Source organism: Gavialis gangeticus, unplaced genomic scaffold (assembly GCF_001723915.1).
Source record: "Gavialis gangeticus isolate Ggan-Ray unplaced genomic scaffold, GavGan_comp1, whole genome shotgun sequence".
NCBI lineage: Eukaryota > Metazoa > Chordata > Crocodylia > Gavialidae > Gavialis > Gavialis gangeticus.
This window is the reverse complement of record NW_017729027.1, coordinates 17245554-17264905: the sequence shown is the minus strand read 5'-3', so window position 1 is coordinate 17264905 and position 19352 is coordinate 17245554. Positions and strand designations below refer to the sequence as shown.

At 42.5% G+C, this 19352-nt stretch overlaps 1 protein-coding gene across 1 annotated transcript in view; it reads left to right on the top strand.

Annotated features, from left to right (window-relative positions):
- Positions 1 to 19352, top strand: part of DDX43 (DEAD-box helicase 43) — a 98763-nt gene that overhangs the window by 42377 nt on the left and 37034 nt on the right. The window contains exons 6-11 of the mRNA XM_019520332.1: positions 3788 to 3869; positions 13247 to 13403; positions 13486 to 13604; positions 14328 to 14438; positions 15768 to 15909; positions 18144 to 18244. Of these exons, the coding sequence (XP_019375877.1) occupies positions 3788 to 3869; positions 13247 to 13403; positions 13486 to 13604; positions 14328 to 14438; positions 15768 to 15909; positions 18144 to 18244 (712 nt within the window). The remainder of the gene's footprint in view (positions 1 to 3787; positions 3870 to 13246; positions 13404 to 13485; positions 13605 to 14327; positions 14439 to 15767; positions 15910 to 18143; positions 18245 to 19352) is intronic.

The following is a 19352-nucleotide window of genomic DNA, read 5'->3' as shown; positions in this document are numbered from 1 at the left end:
CATCTATTTCTCAAGAAAGGACTTATTCCAAATCCTTATTTTTCTATTTCCTCCCCCCAACAGCTTTCTTCAAACATCAGGATTTCAGCTATAATGATTCCCATGAGAGCAGTTGTGATTTTGTAAAGTGTAGAAATGTCTCACAAAAATCGGTGATTGACTGGGCATCTCTACGAGAAAATAAAGCTAGATATGAAGCCATGAAGTGGGCAGGTTAGTATTGCAGGTTTTGAAAGAGCATGTGATCCTGGGCTTGAAAATATGGTCTTAGATATCTTGCACTTAACAAATCTGTTACAGGTGGAAACAGTTTTAGCTTATGATGTATTGACAGGGCTGCATGTTCTTCACTGTCTGAATCTCTTGTTGGACATTGAGTGTCTTCTTCCCACTGCCACTCACAGGCATGTTCCAAACTTGGAAATATACTGGTAAAGATCTATTTGTGCATGCTCTTGGTGGTGGTGGCCATCTTTAAGGGCCTAAGTGAGATTGGAAGAAGGCCCAATTACACTATTAGACTGGTGTAAACTTGGCGACTGTTGAGGATAGTGTTTAAATAATTATGTAAATTTATTAGGTTAAGAAGGGCATAACAATACAGCTTTCTAGAAAGTCTTAGATGAAAGATTTTAATTCCTAGCAAAGTAGTAATAAATAATCAAAATTGCGTAGAAAGCATATACGTCAAGGATGTAGACTTAGGTATATTGTTAATAGTGAATTACGTGCCCTGTGTATTGCTGTATTGTGAATAGAATCTCATGCTACGTTTAGTTAAAGAGTTAGGAACTTTAGGGGTGAGTAAAAAAGGGGTAGCTCTGTTACTGAGTCTGTAAAGGAAAGGAAACAAGAAAGTGATGAGGAGGCACTCCAGCCCAGCCAAAGAGTAAGAAGTCCTCCTCAAATCAGGAACTACAAATTCTGGCCAGTTTGCACCTTCCAGGATTACTGAAGAATAATTAGTTGCCAGGGGTCCCAGGAATATGATGAAACTAGAAACGAGTCATCTTGAAGATCTGTTAGAGAAAGCAGTGTGTGCACATGGGCTATATCAGGGTTGTCTGACTTGTGACCCATGGGCTGTGCACAGCCTGCCTGGAGTTAACTTGTGACCTGTGGGCTCCCACTCAGCTGTTCTTCCAGCTACTCTTTCTGCTGCTGCTAGGGTCCCTGGGCTCCCTCTCCTTTTTCTGGCTTCTGTTTCCTGCCCCTGGGGATAGAGAGCTGCTTTCATGATCCCATCTTCCCTATGTTGGTCCTCTGCTAGCTGAGAAAATGGATAAGAGGCAGCTTGAGAAGCACTAGGGTAAGCATACATCTTGGAGGTGATTAATCCTTTGTCATATATGTTACAGGCAACTTCTGTGTGTGGTGTGCAAGCCCTGGATGGTCTGTCAAGAGAAGTGCCAGAATGCAGGCAGGGGGGCTCAAGCCTCTAGCTACATAGAGCAGTGGGGACAGGATATTGCTGAGAGAGAAGGTGTCACTCCAAGAGCCAGGTTTATGTAGGTGTTATTGCCAAGAGCCAGGCCTAATCCTGCAGATACTACTGAATTCTGGATTTTGGATTTTCACTCATTATAAAACTGCAGCGATTGCAAGGTGAGGGAAGGAGTGACACCTCTCACAGCAGCATCCTGCCTCTATTCTACTGTGTGGAGAGGGCACAGAGCTTAATTTATAGCACATCTGCCAAAAAGGTTGGCCACTACTGATGTATCTTGTGCTTTGGGTATACGCAACCAAGCTGGGTTGTAGACCTGCCTTATGTCTTTATCAATGGTTAACCAATCAAGTCATGAGTATCTTTGTTGTTATTTTTCTGTGCTTGCGTGTGGAAATAGCTAGGCAGTGGCAGGGTATGCCACCGCCATGGTATAGACATGTTCTAAGTCAGTGGGTCTCAACCCTCATAGGGATGCCAGAGCATGGGTGGTGCAGCCAAGGTAGTGGCCAGGTGAGAAGTCCATGTACATCAGGAAGAGTTGTGGAATGCATATGTTCTCTTGCTTCACTGGTTCTTTGACAGCTCTGAAACAGGAAGAAGAGTTGACTAATGCTGCAGCCCCTACTGGTCTGCACCTTCTATCCCCACCTCTCCCCTCCCCAGTGTTTCTCAAGGAAACAGGTAGATGGTACAGTTCCACCTGCCCCATGTATTTGTTTCTCAGCCCTCTGACGGGTGTTAAAAGGAAGATGCAATGGGATTTGCTGTGCAATCCCAACAGTCGCACCTCTTGTCATGCAACATGTAGATTGAGGTGTGATTGTGGGACTGAGCATACAATTGAGCAACAGAACAATGTAGCAAATGCAGATTGAGCCCAGAATCATGATCCAAGATTCCCTCTGCACCTACAGTCTTCATTCCTGTTGCTGGGAGCCTTGTCAGCTGACGGATCTCCTAGCTGCAGGAGCTCTGATTGTTGCTGAGATGCCCAGCCATGGAGGCATGTGGTGCACCTACTGCTGAGAGCTCCAAATCCAGCTGGGGCTCCAAGCTGCTGGGGCACACCATGTGTTTCTGTAGCTAGAAGCCCTGTCTGTGATAGAACTCCCAGCTCTGGAGGGGGCACGCTGTGGTCCTGCACCTGAGAGCTCTGTCAGCTGATCAGGTTTCCCAGCTAGGAGAGCCCACTGTTCCCCCAGCTAGGACCTCTGATTAGCTGACCAGTGCTCCCAGCCTTTAGAGTCTGGAAGCGCTGGCCATACCACACATTCAGTTAAGTGTGATCAGAACCAGTGACAAAGTTAATACATGCATTTTGTATAACTTTGATGCTTATGCCTGGTTTCACCATGCCATTAATTGAATGAACGTGTGGCCAGGTCACTAAGATGTGATTAACAAGTTAATCAAGTATTAAGTGTAATGTGTCGGGCCAAAGAGGCACTACAGGGTCAGACTAGGAAGGCTGCAGCACAAGTTGGCTCTCCCACCTTCTTTAGGGTCATCAGAGAACTCTAATGAGGCAGGAGAGCGCTCGCATGCCACAGCCCTTTCTGGTCTGGCTGTACAGCAGATGTGGGGGGGTCTTTTACCAGCTGGCAGTAGCAGGTCACTGGCAGTTGAGAACCACTGAGGTAAGCTGAGACAGCACCCTTAATCATTCTCAACTGGGGCTGCTACTAAATTTAATAAAGTCGGGGTGCTCTGACTCTAAGAAAGTTGGGATCCACTATTCTGAGTGGTCACTTGTGCTTTTTATGTATTCAACTAAAGCCGCTTGTTTATAATAAAGTGTTATGTGAGCTGTTAGAATATTTTTAAAGACTCATAATTGAGAGGTAATTTTGTATACAGAATTTGATTTTTTTCCCTTAATTTTATTCTGTTTCTATATTCCCAGCAAGTTTCTACTTCTAATTTGTTTTGTAGTATGAGGTACCTGAGGATTCATGTATTGAATCATTTTGAGCTTTTTAACCTGAAATTTTGATTGTAATATTTTTAGGCTTTTATCTGCAAGAATTTCTGTTTAAACTAGTATGCTATAAAACAGTGAGAACCACCTTTTCAGCAAATTAGCTCTATGCCCTCCTTGCATGCCACTCTGATATCCTTCCTCTGCCCAATCTACTGCTGTGCTTTGTCCTCCCAGTTCCCCCTCCTTTGCTTTTGGCTTCCTGCCTGTTGGCTCCTGTGCTGTCTGTCCCTTCCCTGATCACAGGTGCCACACTTGTCCTGTGGGTTGGCCCATCCCTGTTGTAGAAGATGCATATAGTGTAATCTTCAAAAACTATTTTTTATAGCAACCTGTCTTTTTCCTAATTGTTTTTTAAGATTTACCTCCAGTTGAGAAAAACTTCTACAAAGAATCACTGAAGGTTGCTTCCATGTCACGAGAAGAAGTAGAGAATTGGCGGTAAGATTTTTTTGTGTGAAAGTACGTATTTGCTCATGTATTGGAATTGTAAACTTTCATATAGATAGGTCTTAGTATGACAGTTTCTAAATATTTTAAAGTGTTGTTTCTGGCAACAGTTCTGCAGATCTTTATTTCAGGTTGAATATTAGTTGATAGACGTTACTATTTTGTGGGGGAAACCCTAGCAGATACTGGCTATTGTTTCTATAAAAAATAAATCAATTATCTTTTCCTTTCTTGAATTTCAGAATAACATTATTTTACAGGTTCTTTTTAAAGACACTCTAGTTATCTCTTTTGCATGTGGTGAGACTAAATTGGAGTCTTTTAGTATGCTGTCTTGGTGTGAAGAAAGGATTGAAAATTCAGCAAAAGACTCACTTATCTAAGAAGCAGTGGACTCATCTATGACTTGAAACTTAAAACAATAACTTCACAAAAAGTGAAAACTAGGCCACATTAAACATGAGTATAGGAATACATTATGGGCATGTAGGTTAAGGGAATTAGAAAGACTAATGGACAAATCCATGATAGTTAGCAAGGAACATAAAAGACAGCAAAACATTCTGTAAATATGTTCAACGTAAGTGAAAAACTGAGGAAAGAGTTAGGTCCCTTACTGAATTGGAAATGAAGTTAATATTGGGTAATGAGAAGGCTGAGGTGTTTAATGCTTGCATTCACTTCATTGTTCACAGAGAAGGTCAACAGTCATGGTGAGCACAGTTGGCAGCAAGGATGAGGGGATTAAATCGGTCTAGGATAGGAAAAGAAGAGGTCAGTGATTATTTAGGCACGGTGGATATATTCAAATTAGGAGGCTGGATAAGATTCATCTTAAAGTACTCATGAAAGTGGCTTAAGTTTCTTTCAGGGCCACATTAAGGAGGTTAGGTGAGGTCCCAAAAAAGGTATATTTAATAGTCATGTGAAACGAACAAAAAAAAGATCCTGGAAATTACAGATTGGTCAATCTAACACCCCACTTCAGCTAGCAGTTGCCCATCAAGCATGATCAGGGGGTGGGGGTGGACAGGAAGGGACAGAGGCCTGCGTCCCTTATTGCCCTGCCCCCCACCACTTAGGGCTGGGGCATGGGCTGTTTCCACCCCCCTCACCCAGCTGCTTCAGCCCAGGGCTGGGACCAGGGCCATTCCCCACCTCTTCCCTGCCATGTTGGGCTGGTGCTGGAGCCTGGGCTGCTCCCCATCTTCCCCTCCCCTGCCTCCATCCCCTCCCCGCTGCTTCGGGCTGGGACATGGGCTGTTTCCCTCCCCCTCCCACCACTTCAAGCTGGGGCTGGGACCTGGGCTGTTCCCCCCTCTCCCCCTGCTGCTTCAGGCGGAGGTCAAGGCTGCTCCTCACCTCCCCCCCTGCCACTTCGGGCCAGGGCTTGCAACCACAGCGGCAGTCACGGTTGCAGCGGTGCGCAACCATCAGTAACACCCCCCCCCACCTTCCTGTTCCCCTCTCCCCTGTTCCCCGCCGCCTCCCCTCCCTGCTGGCTGTTGTTGGGGGGGAGGCGGGGGGAGCTCCGGCAACTGGCTCCAAGGAGCAGACTGGCACTGCTGGCCTCCCCCTCAGCCCCGCTCCATCATCTCTATTATGGCAGCGCTCCAATCCCCGTTGTCCCCCTCTGCATCCAAGGAGTAGAGGAGGGGGGCCTTGCCCTCTTCCCGTCTGGTCCCTCAGTCCCCACTGTCAAGGTGGCACTCCACTGTCTGTCCCTGTCTGTGTAGGGCACTCAGATTGGCTGCTGAGACAGCCAGTCAGAGCGAGAATAAAACATAACAGACAGACAAACTTAGGCTTTTGTAATATTAGAACACTTGTAAAAATACTGGAGCATGCTATCAAGAAATTTGTTGTTAAGATCTTGAGACTGTGGTTCTCAACCCTTTTAGACTCAAGGTACACCTTCAGAAAATGCCAGTTCTTATTTTTCCGTAATCAAAAAATAACTGAACATTAATAGAGCAATTCTTCTGCTGAAATGAACTGAAAGACCACAACAGATCAAAATGTTTTCCTGTTTGAATGGATTCCTATTTGAAATCTCTGACTTTATTGTGTGAATCATGAGTGTGTGTTCAGCCCATGGACCCATAAAAGGATCTCAGGGTACCTTTGGTTGGGAATCACCATCTCAGAAGATAACAGGTCATAAAGGACAGCCAGTGTGGATTTGTCAAGAGCAAGTCATGGTTTATCCACCAGACTTCTTATATAGTAGGTGAGAACAGCAGATGTGATGCATCTCTACTTCAGTGAGTCTTTTGCTGCTGTCTCCCATGACATTCACACATGGGTGACTGGTGCCTCCCAAGTCTGTGGGGGCACCAGATTGCCAACTGGGAGTGTGGGGGGTCTCCCAGCAGGCCATCATCAAGCCAGTGGCAAAACTGGAAGTGCACTTCCGGTTTCATGGCTGTTGTGAAACGTGCACCTGCATGCACCCCCTACGCATCACCAGTGCAGAACTAGTTGGATTGTTCTGCTCGAAGAGTAGTCATCAGTAGTTTGTTGTCTAATTGTGGGAGGATATAGTAAATGGGGTTCTTAAGGTTATGTCTTGGGTATGATGCTTTTCAGTATTTTCTTTAATGACTTGGAAGATTGAATTCAGCATACACTCAAATATCAGAGGACACCAAGCTAGGTGCGCTTATAGGATTAGGATTTAAAATAAACAAGATAGATTGGAGAGAGTGTGTGAAATAAGTTAGATAAAATTCAGTAAGGATAAGTGCAAAGTACCACATTTATCATAAATGCATAAATATAATTTGGGGAATGGCTGCCTAGGCTGCACTATTGCAGGAAAGTCCATGGAATTATAGTGGGCAGTAAGCTGAATGCAAGTCAACAATGTTTCTGTTGTTGCAGAAAAAGCTAGTATCATATAGGGTTGTACTGTATTTACTCTCATTATAATCACCCTTTTTTTCCCCAAACATTTTGCCCACCAAGGTCATTACACACACGACAGGAAATACTACAGCTAAACAAGGTTGATAATTCTGTTTACAAATATCCATCTCTACTTCACCAGCTTTCGCAATCTGACAGGCAAGACTGGAGTGGAACTACTATACCATGCACATTCCCCACATTCCATTGTTAAATAAATAACATATTCAAAAATAGTTTTCTTAAATATGTTTCTTTGGAAAAATAGTAGTGTTTAAAAGGATAATACATTTTTCAAAATGTTGAGGCAGTCTTCAGGAATATGCATTATATGAGCACGGCTATTACATGTACAAATACACTTGTATCAGGATTGTCATGCAAGTCACAAGAAATTATACTCTTTTTCACACTGATGAGGCTTCACCTCAAGTACTGTACCTGGTTTTGTATACTGTGATTCTAGAAGGACTCCAGAAGACAGCATTAGAAATTATTAGAGGTTTCGAACAGGATATTATGAGGAACTGAGATTTAGTCAGGAGAAGAGAAAAATAAAGATGATTTGATAATGGTCTTCAAATATATGATTGCCATATGTATGGTGATCTGTCTGCACAAGGGGACTTAAGAAATAATGGGCTCAAGTAGCAACAAAGAAAATTTAGGTAAGAGAGGACTTTCCAACTATGAGGGTGACTAAATACTGGATCAGATAACTTAGATTGTTAACTCTCCATCTTTGGATGTTTTTAAGATAAATACTTGGATTATATAGCTTTGATAGGGATGATCCTACCTTGAGCAAGGGCTTGGACTAGAACTAGGCGGCCTCCTGAATTCCTTTTCAGCTCTACCCTTTCAGGATTTCTGCGATTGTGCTCTGAACTCTCTTTTCATCATTAAAGCCTTCAGTGGCATCTTTCAGGCATTTTAGAGAATACCAGGCATTTCAGTTAGGATACATAAGCATGTCTAGAAGTAACAGAAATTCAGTTAATAGAATTGTGAAAAGGAATGTAAACCAAGGACTATATGACTAAAAATGTTTCTGATTCTTAGGGGTGGTGTAGGTTGTAGCCGTGTTGATCTAAGGTCATAGGCAGACAAGGTTCTTTGAGTAAATCTGGTATCTTTTATTAGACCAATTCAAATAGTTGGAAAAACTCTTCTTAGCAAGCTTTTGGGTTTAAATACCCTGTGTCAGGCTGAGGACGCATCTGCAGTTGGTGCATGCTGCTCTTGGATGGAATGAATAGTAAAAAAAGCAGGAGCCTGGGCTGATACACATGCAAGGCAGGCAGTCGGTGAAGATGTAAATTGAGGAGTCAGTGGGTGAGAGACAGACTGAGCAGGGGTGGGTGGGGACCAACTACGTTCATTCCCCTTTCCCCCTTCTCCCCCCGCTCCTCCTCCACAGCCTGTCTCTCTCACCTACTGACTCCTCAATTTACATCTTCACTGACTGCCTGTCTTGCATGCATATCAGCCCAGGCTCCGGCTTTTTTACTATTCATTCCATCCAAGAGCAACACACACCAACTGCAGATGCTTCCTCAGCCTGATGAAGGGTATTTAAACCCAAAAGCTTGCTGAGAACAATTTTTTCAACTATTTGAGTTAGTCTAATAAAAGATAACAGATTTACCGAAAGAAACTTGTCTATCTGTCTCCAAATCTTACTACTTCTTCTGTCCCATCTTATTTGTATACATGTATTTGTTGCTATAATATGTTTGACATAATCCTATAATTCTGGCACTTTTTTAAGTACAGCCTGAAGGAAGGAGGGAGATTTGACAGCTCCCGTTAGAGCTGAAATATTGGCTGAATCATGTATTTTGGATAGGAGTAGGAAAATGGTGAAAGCAAACAACTGATAACTATTCCCATTTTTAAAAGGCCCTTGTATCTTAATATTTGAGGTTACTGTAGGTTCTAAAGGTTTTTAAAACTTACTTAGTTCTTTTTAGACTTTTCTCCTTGTTAACCTAGACAGGGGTGTTGAATTCACCTTTTACCCCAAGCTGGATCCAAACTATGGGTCTTCTTTTGGGTCAGATCTATAGTGTAAGTGATGGAGACTGTGGTGGCAGTGATGGGACAAGCAGCAGCTAGGGATGGCCAGAAGCTACTGTAGAGGCAGCGGTGACAACATAGCAGTCAGCCAAGGGGCAAGCAGGGCTGTGGCAGCTCAGCTATCACTCATCTCCTGCCTCCAACAGCCATTTCCATTGGGACCCTGGATTCTGTGGCCAGCACTGCCTCTAAATTCCTTAACCCACCAGCAGCCCTGAGAACTGGATGTGTAGTGGCTCTCCATTCTCTATGTTTGACACCTCTAACCCAGAGTATGGACAGATTTAATCTTTTAATGCACCAAGCACTCCATACAGTGAGGGGATAGATACTACCAGATGATAAAATGTTTTAAATTGGTCTGCTCTGTCTCAGAATTACCCCAGGAAAAGAAAACAACTTTTGAAGTGTTTCCAGTTATGTTTACATGCTTGAGCGGAGTTTAATAGGAAGGGTCTGTCTGCCAACAGTGCTTGATTTCCTTTCCCCTTCCCACTACTCTTGAGGAGCTGCACTCAGACCTCCACTGCTTCAAGGACACAGGACTCTATTTAGCATGTAACATTGTCTATTTAGACAGGCCTGACAGCATGCCAGGCCTTCCATTCGCTAGTCCCTCCTCCAGTCTGGGATCTCTCTCAGCTTCTCGGGTGCAAAACAGTCTTGAGGATCCTTAGTGTGTCACCGTTGGCTTTCATCCACAATATGTAAACCAGCATCCTTGGTCACTTCTGTGTGGTCCACAAACTGAAAGCAGATATAGGTTATTGGCCTCCTTGCCATCTGAGCAGAATACCCAGTGTTTGCTGCAAAAGAGTCATACATGGCCTGGTTCTAGTGAATGGATAACTTCTGAATAGTTGCTTGGCAACCAGCATCAGTGCTTCACCAAGTTCAAGTTACTTAAGGAGCTGTATAAGAGAGCCTATGATGCTAATTGTGTCTTGGTTTCCTGGAGGGTGATTTGCCACTATTAAGACAAGTTGTTCTGGACACTGTCCAGTGATGATTTTGCCTTAAAGCCCTACTCCATTGTTTACTCTGGCGGTCAGTCCAGGGCCATCTGATAACTCCAGCAAGACCAAGCATAAGGAGCCTCTATTTTTTTGTCCTGCCCACAGCTGAGAAGACCTACAAGGGTCAGGATAAGTTTCAGGAGTTCCTCCTCCCATTCAGAACTAATGAGCAGGAGGTGTACCAGCCACTGGAGCATGACAGTTCAGATCCCACTGACATGAAGCATCTGGGGCCATCCTGACACCATCCTCTTGACTTCCCAGCTGAGCCTCCCTTTCCTATTGGCTCCATCTTCCTCTCCTCCCTCCCTCCTCCCCCCACTCCCCAGTCATGGTGAACAGGCAGCCAGGAGGGAGTGCCAAGATGGCTGCCCACTCAACCATGTGGTAAGTTGCCACATTCCAATATGGTGATAGAATTCATGGTCATCTTCTTCCCCCTTCCTCTCCTCACACCCATTGCCCTAGTAATTTGGCAGCCTGCAAGTGGCCTATTGAAGGGTTGGATAAAAGGCACAGGTTACCTCATGAGCCCACTTGGGGGTATATGTTTTTTGGAGTATGGGGAGCCAGGGCTGCCTCTTGAGTTGGGAGTGGTGAGGCAGCATAGGTGTCAAGTGGACAGCAAGTTAACATGACAAGATGCTCCCATACTACTTTATCCTTGGACAGGCAGTGAGCAAGCCTTGGTAGGGTTGGGTCACAATTCAAAAATATTTTCTTTTGGTTTCTGGTAAGAGCAGAAATGTTTTGACTGTGTAATAAAAGGTTCACTTTGTTCACAAGTAATCACTTAACATGTCTCGTGACTTGTTCAGTCTTTAATAGAGTGTTCTCCTTTCACTTCACAGCCTCATATCAATAAAAGTTTGCCACGACATCTGAGAGTTATGTTCCAGGAACTTAGTTTTTGATGCTCAGTATTAGCCTGCAAGCCCCCAGACCTCTAGAAAGGTATTCCTTGGCCTTGCAAATAAATATCCAGAGCAGATAGCACTCTCTGGTATCTGGATATTCCCCTTGTCCCCTCTATGCTTTGAGGCACCCAAAGGTGCATTTCATGGTCATCTGGCAGCTGCTCAGTTGGTAGCTGAGCAGTTCCTTTCTGGTGTTGCCCAGAATTGTACTATTCTGGTGTAGGGTTTCATGAGCCATGGGAGCAGTTGGGTAAATTGGGTGTCATTCCTTCCAGTTTAGTGCTACCAGGAAACTCCTGGCATTGTCATGGGTACCAGGTTCCTGAAGACCCTGGCATTATGGATTTTTCCTTGACCAGCTATGGTAAATCTTTTGTGGTAGTCCGCACTATGATACAACATGATGAAGCAGCCTTTTTGGTTGATTATATTTTGAGCTATGGTGAGTGGAACATAGGATGGTGATGTAGATGTTCAGTTCAGAAAGCCTGCATAGTCAAATTTACACAGAAGACCTTTGGATCATGCAGCACACCTCACAGATGACTGATCCAGAAATGGACTCACCCATGCTGAAAGAATAGATCAAGGCTTTCAGATGGCAAATCTCTGTGACCAGGAGTGTTCTTTTGCTGGTGACTTGATGCTGGAGCAACACTGGCCCGTCTCTCTGAAGGTGTCCTGGCTTATCCTGAAGTCTTGCTGCTGCTACTTTGTCATTCCAAACCCCTATGATTATGTACTCCCACCAGTTGTTATTAGTCTCCCTGGCCCAGAAGTAGCACAGGGTTTACAAGTGGTTCTAGAGGAAGCTGTCCTCTACAGTGTCTTGGCTTCATCCTTTGACGTGGTAATTTCGTGAAGATCAAATACTGTATCTAAAAGAAATGCCTTTCAGGTGACTTGGTCATGCTACTGTGTATTGCCATGTTGGTGCCCAGCAGCTAGGAGATGAGCAAAATGGAGAGCATTTCCCAGTAAGGGATGACTCTCAGGCAGGAGAGGAAAGACAACCTCACAGTGCTATTGGGAAGGGACTGCAGGGTGAGGAAGTAGTGGGCTTCCTTTCCCGGCACCTCTAGGTGACTGCATTACTTGTATAACTGACAAACCCTCATGAGGGGTGACTAGCCAAGCCTGTGGTAGGGAGCATCCTGTGGAAGCTGGAGAGGGTCAGACAGCAAATAGGCTTTCTTCTCTCCCATTTGGCCATCCCCAGGAGCCTCCATACATCAGTGATTCTCAGCCTTTTAAGAGTTGGGGCACCCCTCCACAACTTTGGAACTTCAGAGTATCCCTAGTTGAGAACACCATTGTTGTACTACTTCTGCTTCCCTCAGTGGTCTTAGCCAGAGTGCTGCCATGCATTCTTGGCAGTGTTACATGCTTGTATTAGACTTTTCTGATTTAAAGCAGTCAGGAACAGAAATGTAACTGAGTTTTGTCATGCAAAAAACTCCCCTGTGCCCCAGGGGTTAGAGGAGGAAGGGGAGGGGAGAAGGGTGGGTTTTACCTGTCATGGTTGTACCTGCGCCCAGATGCTTCAGCCAGGTGGTGCACAGGGCTGCTCCAGCCCAGTCTGATCCCTTTGGACAGCCAGGGTAAAGGGCTGTGGCCAGAGTGTGCTGTTGCAACAGTGGTTCCCAGTCCAACACTATGTGCTTTTCCTAGAAACAGGCACAGGACAGTCCCACCTACTTGATGCATATTTGCTTCCAGGAGGAATATGTGGGATCAGACTGGGAAGGGCTGCAGAAGGAGCATGAGCTCCAACCACAACTGCTTCCCGATCTGCTTCTACAGGAGGTGCACAGGGCATTTCAACCTGGTGGCAGCAGCAGCACCCACATTATAGAACCCCTTGAAGGGACTTGTGGCACCTCATCTGAGACTAACTATCATAGTTTGAGACTGAGATGCTGGGATCTCTGCCTTCTGGCCCCTAGCTGCAGACTTCTGCTACAGCATGGCCTTCCAGCATCTTTTGAAGCCCTTCAGCTGGGAGGGGCCTGTACCTTTATCTGTGCAATGCTGAAGCACTTTAAATTGGAGTGGTACGTGAAGCTGTTTTCATGAATGTTTGTCCACATCTTTAATAGCAAGCTCTTAAATCTCAAGCTTTTGTTCTGTCCTAAGTTTGTAAACTTTTAAAATTGTTTTTCATGGATTTTCTAAGGATCTATTCTGGTGAAAGCCTTTTTAGGGATATTTTCACCATTAGTGCTACTCTTCTGTGACTATCACATTTACAGTAAAATAAGAAAGCAGCACTAGTGTGGTTTGTTTAGTAGTTTGTCTTTACCTCTCCTCTCATAAAAATCCCATATTCGCTTCTTGATCACGCTTTCATTCAGTTACTAGAACACACAGTAAATGTTCCTGTTTGGTCTTCTAGTTTTCTGGTTGTAAAACTACATAATTTTTTTTCTAAAAAAATTATTCTGTGCAGAAAAGAAAATAATGATATCACTTGTGATGACTTGAAAGGAGGTGAAAAGCGCTACATCCCCAATCCTGCGTGTAAATTTGAAGATGCTTTTAAGCATTATCCTGATGTTATGGCTAACATCAGGAAAGTTGGCTTTCAAAAGCCTACTCCAATTCAGGTACTGTGGTGTTTAAATTCTGGTTAATGTTGTCATAACTTTTAAGAAAATGTATTTTTGATGTCAGACATTTTTTTTTCAGTCACAAGCTTGGCCAATCATACTTCAAGGAATTGATCTCATTGGTATAGCACAGACAGGGACAGGGAAGACATTAGCCTATTTAATGCCTGGATTTGTTCATCTGGATTCACAACCAATGTAAGGACTTGTTTAATTTATATTTATTTATATTATAGCTAGGCTATCTGCTTTATTGTAAAATGGCATTAAAATTCAACCTGAGGAAGTTCATAACCAGTAAGTATCGTACTGTATCTACTCATACTACTTATGAGATGCACACTTTGTTTTCAGAACATGGATGGAGAAGAAAAGACTTACCTTGCTCTTGCCACCAGTGAAAACACCAGCAGCTGTAGTAGCAAAGAGCAACAACCTATAGCTACTCCGTTAAACCCCTAGCAGCTGACTGACCGGACAGTTCCTTCCTCTGCAGCATCAGGATTTGCCTCAGAAGCACCTTGAGAATGTCACTTCAACTTGTGCAGAAATGCACACTTATTTTCCTTTCTCCTCCCCTTTGCCCCTACCATTTAACTTTGTTAAAGGGATACCCTCAAGCTGCTGCTTGGGCAATCTCTTGTGCTGTGAACAGTATTGCTGAGTCAGTATGATCTTAGCAGCGTTCCCTTGTTTAACAAATGCATCCCGCATGCATTTCAGCAGCTGGTTTTGGTTTGTTTTTTTTTTAAAAGGTGCATATAGTATGTGAGAAAATACAATATGAAACATATTGGTTTAAGACATTTAGTTCTGTTTCATCTAAGAAACTCTAAGCTGATAATTGTCTTGTATCTTACATGACTAGTTTTCTGGGTATCTAAAGTTTCTTTCTCAATTGTATTGAATTCTTATTTGCAGTCCCAGACATCAGCGTGATGGACCAGGTATGTTGGTCCTCATTCCTACTCGAGAGCTGGCTCTTCAAGTAGAGGCAGAATGTTCGAAGTATACATACAAAGGAATTAAGAGGTAATCATTATCCTTCCCAGTTTTTCAGTAGTTGAACCATAAGATACAGACAAAATACATTATCTGAATATAGCAGGCAAGTCAACATGCATTCAGTTTCCCTCTTTGAGGTTTGGGGAAGGTGTATTCGAGTCTATCACACTCCTTATGAAAGAGTAACTAAGTATTCCAGTTGTCTCTTCTTTCTGGGTTTCTTTTCAGTGTTTTCTCAGTAGTTGGGTGTCCTCTGAGATGAATCTCTTCCTTCTATGTTTTCTGATGTCAGAGTATTTGTGCATGTGTATTTTCTGTTTTTCTTTCAGGATGAAGTTTATCACAGGACCACATTTCCTTGTCTCCCTCCCCCCAACCCTTCCTCTCTTATCTAGTCTTACTTCATCTTGCTGCTTTAATTGATTCAAGCTTCCCTATCTTTCCCCTCAGAGTTGAAACTTCTAGGAATTACATATTCATGGTATTCTCTTGTAAATAAGGTATTGAACATTCTTCCCAACAGTAACTTTGTTGCATTTATTGTTTACCTCTGAAGGTTATCTTGCATGTTGAAACTAATGAGGGATCTGCTATCCAAAGAATTCCAGTTCTCTGTTACAGTGCCTTTTCAGTGATAAGCTTTTTAAATGTTAAATGTTTCCACTTTGTGATAATGGGGAATTTGGGGGTAGACAACTTGTTCTGGCTGTGCGCTGAAATGACCCATCCCAGGTACAGAGGCGGGCAGACAGGCAGATGCTAGGACCTGCCCACAGCTGACACTCATCCATGTAGTGTCATAAGGATAGCCCCCTACCAACAAGGCCCTATGCCCATCCAGGGCTGGATCCAGGGGTCTGATGGGCTGGATTTGGGCTATAAGCAGTAGGCTACTAATCCCTGGTGTAATTTGCTACATCAGGTGGTCATGTCGATTTAGGGTCAGCCTTAGTATCCTTATTCTGCACTGTTATGTTGTTAGGTTGATGTTCCCTCAACTTCCTTTCCATGTCCTACCCCTCCCTCTTAAATCATACATCTCTCTTCTCTGTGTCTGTGGGTCAAGTTTAATAACATAGTTGTCAACTCAACTCATATTTACACTGTTTAAATTTCACGTCCAGGTTAGGATTTCTTAAAAAAAAATGCTGAGAAATAGATTTGATATATTTGAAATAATTAAATTGTATTTGATGCATCCCTTGCCTATTCTAAAGTCTTTCCTCTTGAGAGCAGGATAAAACAAAAAGGATAACTTATAAATGGTAGGTAACATGGGGATACTTACTTTCATCTTAAAAAGAGGGATTTTAATTGAACCAAACTAATTAGCTTCTGGAAAATTTTATTTTTTAGTATTTGCATATATGGCGGTGGGGACCGAAAAGGACAGATAAACATGGTTACAAAAGGTGTGGATATTGTTATTGCTACTCCTGGTAGACTGAATGACCTTCAAAAGAACAACTTCATAAATCTGAAGAGCATAACATATTTGGCAAGTAGTCAGCATGAAAAAGTAATACACCAAATGGGGTATGGGTAAATTAAACACTGATGTTTCTTTTTAAAGTTTCGTTTATTCTAATTAAACTGAGATTATAGATACAATCTTTGAGTTTAGTTTGGTACTGCTATTTTTACTATATCCATTGTGGACCTTGAAATAATTCCAGGGAACATTAGATTCCTGGTACAAATAGTCTTTCTAAAATTGTAAATAATTTGTGGTTATGTTTTTAAAGGTCACTTCATAACAAATTTTTAAAAATCTCTATTGTCATACTAAAATTATTGTACTGTGAATGCTTCCAGTCTCTGCCAGTCCTAAGAAAAAATGGAGATAACAGTGACTTTAGGACATCAAAATGTTGACATTTATTACTCAATATTCTTGCACGGCTACCACATACTACATACAACAGCTATTTTGTTCCTTCACATTTTGAAATTATTTTTGATTTCTTATTTAACCTTCAGGACACAAGCTAATTACCAAGTATAATAATTTGGACTGGTCCTTTTTACAAGATTCAGCTTGGGTACCTTACCAAGTAAATTAGGGCTGTTAAGAAAATAACTGGCAATAGGTGAGGCTTGTTGCATTACTTTACTAGCAAGCTAGAACTTGCTAGTAAGGTAATGTGGCATGCCTCACCTATTGCCAGTTCCTTTCTCCATGCTCAGCTTGGAAATAGTTATGGGCAGCCAGGTACATAGCTGGGGAAAACTAATAATCAGTAAAGATGTTTGCGGTCCCCATCAAGATTTTAGCCAGATGCAAAATGGGAATGATAGTGGAAGACTGGAGAGTAACCTAGCTTTCTCAGAGTAGAAATGAAGGTGGGAGGGAGGAGGAATGGTGTTTTTTTTTTCAAGTTCTGTAGCCAAAGAAAAAATTATTGATGTTTCAACAGTGATACACAATGGTCAATTTTATAGACATTTGCAGTTTTTCAAAACAAAGAACATGGTGGTGCATATAAAAAGAGAACGATACAAGGTATAAATCTTTTAACATGATGTAATCACAATTAAAAAGCCTGTCCCATGGATACAGTACATTTGATCCCATGGATACAGTACATTTGACTGTCTCATGGATACAGTCTTTCCACTACTCATTATACCTTTGACCTTCTTGAAGGCAGCACTCAGTTCTGCCCTCTCCAGAATAAATCAATATGCCCTTACCTGGATTATTGCATTCAGTTTTGAACATCTTGAAATTGGAGGATCAGGTAGTTGGAGACATTGGAGAACCTAAAGAGAAGTAACAAAAGTAAAATTGATTGAAAAGGCAAACTTGAGTTTTCCTATTTACCCCTCTGTCAGAAAACAAGAACTATGTAACATGGTAAAATTAAAAGAACATTTCTGCAAAGCCAACAAAAGGAATTAATATATTGTAGAACTGGCCTCTGAAATTCATACCAGAATACATAACAGAGACATAAGATAACATAAGATTTTACATTCAGAAAAATAATGGATGTATTACTAACAAGACTGTTAGTGCAGGTATTTGTAGTTTAGAAAGTAGTATTAACATTTAAGTTTCTGCTTACCTTTCAGAAGGTGGTTGTCAGTTTATTTCCTCAAACAAATGGTGAGCTAGCCATCTTTAAATGCCCTTTGCAAGCGTTATTCTCTAAAACAATTACCAAGGGCAGGATACAAAACTGGGGCAAACTTCTGGGCTGACCTAGTATGACTGCTCATATGCTGCCTTTCCCTCCCTCTCCAACTACATGAAAAGAACATTCTTCTAACTTGGGAAATACTTTCTGCCTTGTCAGAAAAAAGACATTGTAAAAAGAGTTGGCTGCTTTTTCCCATCTACAAAGTATTCCAACCTTGAAAACCCATCAGAACATAAATAGCTTAATAAAAGCATCCTTAAATACAGGCAGTAACAGGTTAATTGCATCTTAAGTGTATCATCTGCTAGGGGTCTAAGACAGATGGGGCTGATATAACTAAAAATCTCTGAACCTTAGGCATAAGGGAATAGAGGCTTCAGACTTTTTTTTAGAATCTCACGCTTAAAAGTTAAAGGAGAAGTGTGGTGAAACTAAATGTCCTTATTCTTAATTTGCACAGGAAGTGGGAATAAGTGATTCTGAAAATGACTTTAAGAATAAAACTACCTCTTAATGGGAGCCTTATATGTAGTGTCTTGCTAAATGCTTTTAACTAAGGAATTGTAGATGCTAATCTTGTTCCATGTAGGTTTTGGATGAGGCTGATAGGATGCTAGATATGGGATTTGAACCTCAAATAATGAAGATCTTAATAGACATACGACCTGACAGACAAACAGTCATGACCAGGTATGTGATTTTTTTTTTTTTTTTCTCAACAGCTTAGAATTCGGGGTGGTGTGCAAGTATATTTTATTTATAGGGATAAACACAGTAATATATTAGTAGTTTAATAGAAGGCTTTTACTAGTCAAATCAGAGATTCAAAGGGTTAGAAGGGACTCAGAGAGTTATCTTATCCAGCCTCTTGCTGAGATGTAGGGTTTACGGTTCTTAAGTCATCCATTTGATTTTGAAATCCAGAGGTTAACAAAATAACCTGTTTTTAGCAGCATTTGGCTGAGCTGCCAATTGGGCAGCAGCTCTGACAAGGCTGAGCCTTGGGAGCTGGAAGGAGAGGGTGAGTGATATATGGGGCCAGGAACATTCAGCCATGGTGAACTCATGCTGTGGCAGGGAAGACTGGAAAAAAATTCTTTTCTGCTTTCCCAGACTAAGGTGTTTATCTTATTTGAAGTTATGTAGTATGCAGGCGAATGCTGTAATTGGTTAAATCTTTTGTCAAGGTGTTTCCTTTCCTAGCATATATAGGGGAAAAAATTAACTCAAGTAGGGTAGGCTGTCAATTTCTAAATTAGTATTTAAGCTGCTATTACTTCTTTTTGAGAAGAATTAAGTAATGGTCTAAGTAATTTTATCAGTTCTTTGATTTTTGAGTTACTGGTCATAGTTTCATAGTTTCTAGGGTCGGAAGGGACCTGTGTCGATCATCTAGTCCGCCCCCCTGCCATGGCAGGAAAGATTACTGGGGTCAAACGACCCCAGCAAGGTGTTCATCTGACCTCCTCTTAAAGACCCCCAGGGTAGGGGCCAGCACCACTTCTTTTCAAAGTTGGTTCTAGACCCTAGCTGCCCTGTTCATGAAGTAGCGCCTCCTGATATCTAGCCTAAGTCTACCATCTACCAGCTTGTGACCATTATTCCTGGTCACTCCTGGCAGTGCTTGGGGGAACAGGGACTTCCCCAGTGCCTGCTGATCTCCCCTGACTAGTTTGTAACAGGCCACTAGATCCCCCCTCAGCCTTCTCTTCTGGAGGCTGAACAGGTTCAGGTCCCATAGCCTCTCCTCATAAGGCCTGCCCTGCTGCCCCCTGATCATACGAGCGGCCCGCCTCTG